This window comes from Anoplophora glabripennis, unplaced genomic scaffold (genome assembly GCF_000390285.2).
Source record: "Anoplophora glabripennis isolate ALB-LARVAE unplaced genomic scaffold, Agla_2.0 scaffold69, whole genome shotgun sequence".
NCBI lineage: Eukaryota > Metazoa > Arthropoda > Insecta > Coleoptera > Cerambycidae > Anoplophora > Anoplophora glabripennis.
This window is the reverse complement of record NW_019416383.1, coordinates 1,623,518-1,631,377: the sequence shown is the minus strand read 5'-3', so window position 1 is coordinate 1,631,377 and position 7,860 is coordinate 1,623,518. Positions and strand designations below refer to the sequence as shown.

The 7,860-nt window shown below is 33.7% G+C and overlaps 1 protein-coding gene across 1 annotated transcript; it reads left to right on the top strand.

The window, feature by feature from the left end:
• The first annotated feature begins 4,596 nt into the window (after positions 1-4,596).
• LOC111691471 lies at positions 4,597-5,457 on the top strand. The gene has a single exon (XM_023454366.1). The coding sequence runs from the start codon at positions 4,597-4,599 to the stop codon at positions 5,455-5,457; it is 861 nt and encodes a 286-aa protein (XP_023310134.1).
• The last annotated feature ends 2,403 nt before the right edge of the window (positions 5,458-7,860 follow it).

The window sequence follows — 7,860 nt, the reverse complement described above, 5'->3', positions numbered from 1 at the left end:
TGCTTATTAATGTTAATAAAGGGTTAATAAATAGAGTGAGATATAAGATACAAAATTCACTTTCTTGTGTCTTATATCTCACCGATACTCACTCGATGTATGTAGTTGAGACATCAAAAATAGCTGGATCGTTTATCGGTTGACTCACATATGGCATAACTATATATGGTGATTCTGATGACGAATGATCCTAGCTGCTTGCGGGTATATATGGTTCACTGCTGGTAGGGACATTAGTTTGCAGAGAAGTTGTTTTCCGCAGTATCATTAATTATTAAGTAGTCTAGAAAATATTAAAATTCTGAGAAATAAGTTAAATTTTCAGAAAATTGGTTTTATTTTATGAAAACTATAAATATTTGAACTTTCGCATTATGTTTTCATTTTTTATCTTGAATATTCGATGGCACTTAAAAAAATGTTAGAATGCAATTTCAGCCACATCAAGATTGAAACAGTCTGATTAAATTTTACCTGGCAATATTTACTTCTGGTTTATCGAACTAGCCTCCGAATTTAATCGTGGATGTTTAATTTAGCATTAATTCGCCATTTTTTATTCCTGTTTACTGATTTGTACAAACTATAGCCTCTGGCCGAATACCTCATCAATCAGTGCATCCTACAAAAATGTTTGGTTTATCAAGAAATAGTCTGGCCCAATGTTCAATTTTTTTTAACTTTGTTTTAGCGTGTCAAGTTTATGCAACTGTTGATCTGTAAACAACAGAACTCATGAGTTACTGGGTATGACTTTTGTAAATGTATACCTATTTCTTTCTTTTTACTATATCTTAAATATTAGTTTTTTATTTTTGTCTGTTTGGCTGCTCTTTAAATTCTTTTTAACGTTTCATTTTTTTTTCAGTTGTATATTATTTTTATTTATTTTATTATTATTTTGTTTTTTATACTGGTATTTGTAGCCTGTAATCGAAAAATTATTTAATAGGACAATATGATTTCTATATTTTCCAAAGAAGAGTGAAGTTCTGTAAAATAAATGCGATGTGTACAAGGTGAAATATAAAAGGGACACACTCTTGTCGTGGAATATGAATATCCGCAGGCATTTCGGGACCCCACGTTGAACGCCATGTCGTGGAATATCATTAGATGTATCCCTCGGCAGTATATTAAGGTAGTCTTGTATCTCCATACCCCTGTTACTGAGTTGCGCGACAGTACCTGTTAGTCAACTTGGAACAATGGACACGCTCTAATATTTGTACCTAAAACGCACCTAAGCACATCGAAATGTTTTCGTGTGAGGCTCTCAACTGGACCTCCTTTTTTCGCATTTGGTACTTTTTGCTTATTCGTACTGGTGAGTTTAATACTCTGGTGACATTTTGTCACTGTCTGTTGACTCGACTGGAGCACTTATTGTTTTTGAGTACCTGATTTGAAAGCTTTAGGAGCTTGTAGCGTGAGACTTAGAGTGCATGGTATGGGAGCTTTAGGAACTTCTGTTTGTGAAGCCTCCCTGGAAGCTTGTATCGCTCAAGATCTTCGTCGCAGGCTCAAAAACTCCGGCAGATATGAGCATCGAGAGCTTTGGGGGCATAGAGCTCGATAAATTTTTGTGAGAAAAGTTTAATCCAGTTTTTGAACTTATAAAATTTGTGATATAACTTTTTTGCCAATTTACAATAAATGGAAGCAATAAGTAATGCAAAATCAAAAATTTGGAACGTGCATGTAGAGTACGCGGGTTGACTTTCGAACACAGTCCTGGCTGGGTCCGCAAAGGTTCTGCAATGGTGTCCGCGTTGAAACTGAGAAACTGGCCTCATTGAAAAACACCCTGGGTGTAACTTCGAGGAATTATTGTACTGAAAATTATTTCATTTAATGGTGACCATGAGATCCGAATTTCATAAAATTTTAAATTATTTTATTTTCCGAAAATCCGGAACTGTGATGGTCGGTAGTGTACTCCACTAGCAACAACCTGTTACAGCTAATAGTGCTTGTCGGCAATTGGGGCATTGAAAAAATTTCTAAACATGCTTAAAACTTTGTTTTCTCGCTCTGCGCCCCGTATGAAAAAATTACTCTTTCCCGATTTTACTAGCAGTAATTATACGATCACAGGAAAATCTACGGTAATATTTTTTACCGGAAAATATTTAAGATTTTAGTATTCGGTGGTTTTGTCAGACCTACTATAAAATCCAGTCCAATAAATAACTATTTCTGATGTTGCTGCTTGTCAATTCAGTCGCTAGCCTGTATTTTTCTTACTCAATTTTTAGTATCGAGAAGTTGTGTGTAAACATTTGTGGATCCCAACTTAATTTTCAGAGTTCTTATTCTGTTCTTCGATCATACTTCTTTCGTCACATTCGACGTGTAACTGACAGGGATAGTCTACCTTTTCAAATTTGTTTCAACTTCAGAATCATAATATTACGTTGGGTAACATCGTTGGAAACTTACGCTCTTGTGAGGATTTAAAATTAACTTCATATGCAATAAAAACACTAGATACTGTACTCATTATGATATTTAATTAAACACCTTGAAAATTTTGTCATGTATGATACTTACATAATTAAAAAAATGTAATTTTAGAAATGGAAAATATTTGTTAATTAATTAATTGTTACATCCTTTAAAACGACAGTTCATTATCTGCCAAAAGCGCCCTTTCAGTGATACTCTGTAGGTATTAGTAGATGATTATGTTGTTTTTTCCTTTTCATAATGTTAATTAGCTATAAATATTTATATTTAAAGCATGCCTAAATTACTAAACTAATTTAACTGATACTGTAGTATTATTATGTCTAAAACACCCTCTATATATCTATTAACTTTATCCATTTCCTTCCTTAATCCTTGATGTAAAACTCCCACAATATATCTTGTATCAATATTTGGGTTAAACTGTTGTAAGTTTAATATTCAAAACTCAGTTGACAGATGACCTAGTTCATAGCAAAGCAATTAAAAGTATATGAGCAAAATATGATCAGCATGGGTTTTATAAGCTACGCTATTGTCAGTATAAAGAAGGCATATACCTTAAAGGTTTTTATTTGTTTTTTCTTTGTTCTTTTTGTGAAAAGTACTATTTGTGTTCAATCGATACATTTGAAATGATTTTCTATTTTTTCTATTTTAATAAGGAGACCGCTTTAAACCCATAAAGTTCAGAAAAAGGTTAGCTCGTCTGTTGTGGTGTATCTTTGTCATTGAGGCGATTTTAGGAACAAGAAAAGAAATATTTTCTACGTAGTATATAGGGTGTTTCCTAAGTACGGTCTGTAACTTCAGGACACAATTTCTTATGGTATTTAAAGAAAAAAGTTCCTATAAAAATGTGGCCGGAAACGCTTAGATTCCGAGGCACAGGTTGTTAAAAATTTTAAAGAATATACAGGGTTGTGATTTAATAATGGATACATTCAATAAAAGAGTGTGTAATTTTTTTTAGGAAAAATCCTCGGACACATCGATTTAGTTTTTAGATTGCGAATATTTTGACATAAAATGTAGATATACAGGGTGCCTCAAAAAAGCATGGCAGAAATTTTAAATGGAACCCCCTATATATTTTTGCATTTTCGGATTTTCCGAAAAATTCTGGACATGTTTTGTGTATAATGTCCTATACCTATCTTCAACTGTTCACGAAATATTTACACTGTTTGTGAATATTTGACATTAGTCTTCACATTGTGTCAATTACTTAAAAGTTTGAACTGTATTGTTAATTGGAATTTACAATGCGTTTAGCTGAGACTCAGAGAATCGAAATATTAATTATGCTTGGCTGTGGTGAGAAAACTAGAACACACAACGAAGTTCGAATAATGTTCAACAATAAATGTCCGAACAGAGAACCTGTAAGTCAGTCTACAATCAGTAGAATTGAGGCTAAGTGGAGAGAGACTGGAACTGTTAAGGATCTTGGCAAACCTGGTAGGCCCGGCGTTCCTAATGACAAAAAACTGGATATCCTTTGCCAGACCATGACCGAAAGAACTGATAATAACCCTAGACTAGTAAAACAGATATGCTTTTCAGACGAGGCAACGTTTTGTTTGAATGGAGAAGTAAATAGGCAAACTTTTAGGTATTGGGCACCATCAGCAAATCCACACTGGTTTACGGAAAGTCATTCTCAGTATAATGAAAAGGTGAATGTATGGGCAGGGATTATTAATAACAGAGTAATAGGACCATACTTCTTTGAAGGATCTTTGACGGGAGAACGTTATCATGACTTTTTAGTAAACGACTTGATTCCAGCACTGGCGACACTGTATCCTGATGAAAATATGCCAGACATGCCAAACCAAGCGTTATGGTTTCAACAGGACGGGGCACCGCCCCATTATGCTGCGATTGTTAGAAGATTCCTAGATGATGTTTTCCCAAACCGGTGGATAGGCAGACGTGGATCAATAGAGTGGCCACCTAGGTCACCCGACCTTAATCCACTGGACTACTTTCTTTGGGGTTATGTCAAAAATNCTGTATTGTTAATTGAAATTTACAATGCGTTTAACTGAGACTCAGAGAATCGAAATATTAATTATGCTTGGCTGTGGTGAGAAAACTAGAACACACAACGAAGTTCGAATAATGTTCAACAATAAATATCCGAACAGAGAACCTGTAAGTCAGTCTACAATCAGTAGAATTGAGGCTAAGTGGAGAGAGACTGGAACTGTTAAGGATCTTGGCAAACCTGGTAGGCCCGGCGTTCCTAATGACAAAAAACTGGATATCCTGGTTTCATTAAACGAAAATCCTAACCTCTCAAGTACTCAGCTCGCTTTAGATAATACAGTTCATAGATCGACTGCAACAAAATTTTTAAAGAAGGAAAAGTGGCACCCTTATAAAATTCAATTACTTCAAGAGCTACTTGAAGATGATCCAGATCGCAGAAACGAATTTTGCCAGACCATGACCGAAAGAACTGATAATAACCCTAGACTAGTAAAACAGATATGCTTTTCAGACGAGGCAACGTTTTGTTTGAATGGAGAAGTAAATAGGCAAAATTTTAGGTACTGGGCACCAGCAAATCCACACTGGTTTACGGAAAGTCATTCTCAGTATAATGAAAAGGTGAATGTATGGGCAGGGATTATTAATAACAGAGTAATAGGACCATACTCCTTTGAAGGATCTTTGACGGGAGAACGTTTTCATGACTTTTTAGTAAACGACTTGATTCCAGCACTGGCGACACTGTATCCTGATGAAAATATGCCAGACATGCCAAACCAAGCGTTATGGTTTCAACAGGACGGGGCACCGCCCCATTATGCTGCGATTGTTAGAAGATTCCTAGATGATGTTTTCCCAAACCGGTGGATAGGCAGACGTGGATCAATAGAGTGGCCACCTAGGTCACCCGACGTTATGTCAAAAATGAAGTGTACAAAGATAAGCCACGCACGCTTGATATCCTCAAAGATCGTATTCATAACGTAATTAGGAATATTTCTCCAGAAACTGTTGAAAATGTACAGCAAGAATTTATCTATCGTTTGGGGTACTGCAGAGCTGTTAATGGCGGCTACTTCCAGCATTTAATAAAATAAACTTCCAGAATGTACATCAATTTATTTACAATAAAGTGTTATTATTTAAACGTAAATATTTCGTGAACAGTTGAAGATAGGTGTAGGACATTATGCACAAAACATGTCCAGAATTTTTTGGAAAATCCAAAAATGCAAAAATATATAGGGGGTTCCATTTAAGAAAAAAAAAATTTCTGCCACGCTTTTTTGAGGCACCCTGTATATCTACATTTTATGTCAAAATATTCGCAATCTAAAAACAAAATCGACGTGTCTGAGGATTTTTCCTAAAAAAAATTACACACTCTTTTATTGAATTTATCCGTTACTAAATCACAACCCTGTATATTAAAATTTGAAATAAATTTGGAACAGTCAATGTTAGGTTCTTAAAATTCGGCAGTTATTGTACGTTGGTAAAGAGCTGCCCAAATTGTTGCTTTTCATTATAAAGCTCTACCTTATCCTCATTATTTTACCCTATTTTAGGGAATATTTTAGAGTTTTGCTAGAAAATTACCTAGTAAATTGGTTTTTGGGTTCCAGATTCAAATTCAGCATCAAAAAATACACAAGACCTATGTACTCACGTCTCTGGTACGGAAGTTTTTTTGGGGCTATGTGGGCGAGATATAAAATATTGCTTGATTTGATTTGAATTTTAATACTTTTCAAAATTAACTAAAATTAAGTAATCCAATAACATATATTAATTTGCTGAGATATGGTGAATATTCTCCTTGCTTGTTTGTTTGCTTACCAGCACGAGAAAAAGATAAAGTGTTAGGAATACAGTAACATGTTATTTTTTTAAGTGTCACAGACTTTTTCTATATCAACGTCTAATTGTTGATGCAGCTCACTTTTTCCAAATAAATTTTGTTTTCTCTTGGTAGCTTAAAAAGTCGGGAAGGATCTCATATTTGTTTCATCGCATATTATTTAGTCTGTACAATAAAATCGAATAAATTTATGTAGTGCAAGATAAAATGTAATACTTTCATGACGGTGTAAAAATAAACAAAAATGAAATATTTAATTCCTATTTATTTTCAGAAAATAAATATTATTTCTAATAATATCCCGCTTCAGCAAAGTCAAAGGGGTTATTTACTAACATCTGAGGTTTTTAACGCTGGCAAGATAGCGACGAGAGTCTCTCTTTTCCTCGGTTCACATTATCACCAACTACTGTACAATCATCTTTTCAGTATTCATTCGTTTTGTAATTTTATTGTTCCATGCTCGAATGGGTCCCAAGAGATGTGTTTCATAAAGAATTCAAGCATATGTGTTCTCTGCTAAATTAAACAAAATTTCATTTTACTTTTTTGCCTTTATCGCTTTTTGGCAGTGATTACAAAGTACAAGTAATCTTGTACTAAACCTCTGGAAGTAATGTAGAAATAAAATATTCCAAATTTCTGCACGTATTTTAATAATGAAACAAGTAAGTTATGTTTGCTTTTTAATATCAATTCAAAATACAGGGCAGGCATTAAGGCGACGATAGATTGGTATCGAATAAATTGATCGATGCGAAGCTTCAGTTCAGACATGTACATGTTATTATACAATTACGCGGATAGTGGGATTACTAACATGTAAAATAGTGATGCTTCAGTACCATTAGTTAAAAAATCATCTATTAAAAACTTAGATTATTCTAGATATGCGCCTGTGCCCTCGGTAAATGTTGAAAGGTCATTTTCGTTTTTGAAATGGGTATTTACCGATCGCCGGAAAGGATTAACTCCGGAGCACTTAGGACAACTGTTGATTTTTATCTGCAATCGCTTTCCTTATGAATGAGAAATTTATTATTTCGTTAGCTTTTGCTGCTTTAACTTATTATTAGATACGTAGGTACTATACCTAGATATATATTTTATGGTAAACATGTGAAGCCTTTAGTGTAGAAAAATATACACTGTCCCTTTTTGTTTCATACTATTTTGCAAATACATACATATTGTTATGTTTTTGATATGTGTGTGAATGTGAATGAATTGAATTTTATTTTTATTTTATTTTACTTTGCCCAGACGCCAATAAGATCTAGTCTTATAAATTATTTCAGTTAAAGCTTGCTCTTTCTCAGGGTGTCTATTTTTTTATATATACGAAATGAAAAATACTATTTAACATAAAATGAACAAAATATATTGCATATATAATTTTGCAGACAATTGACAAGTTGTATTCTTACTTATTATCCGAAATCTACTTTATCCTATACTAATTTAGAAGGTGAAATTTTGATATTTAGTCGACTTTGATATTTTTTAAACAGAATTTTTATAGCTATAAG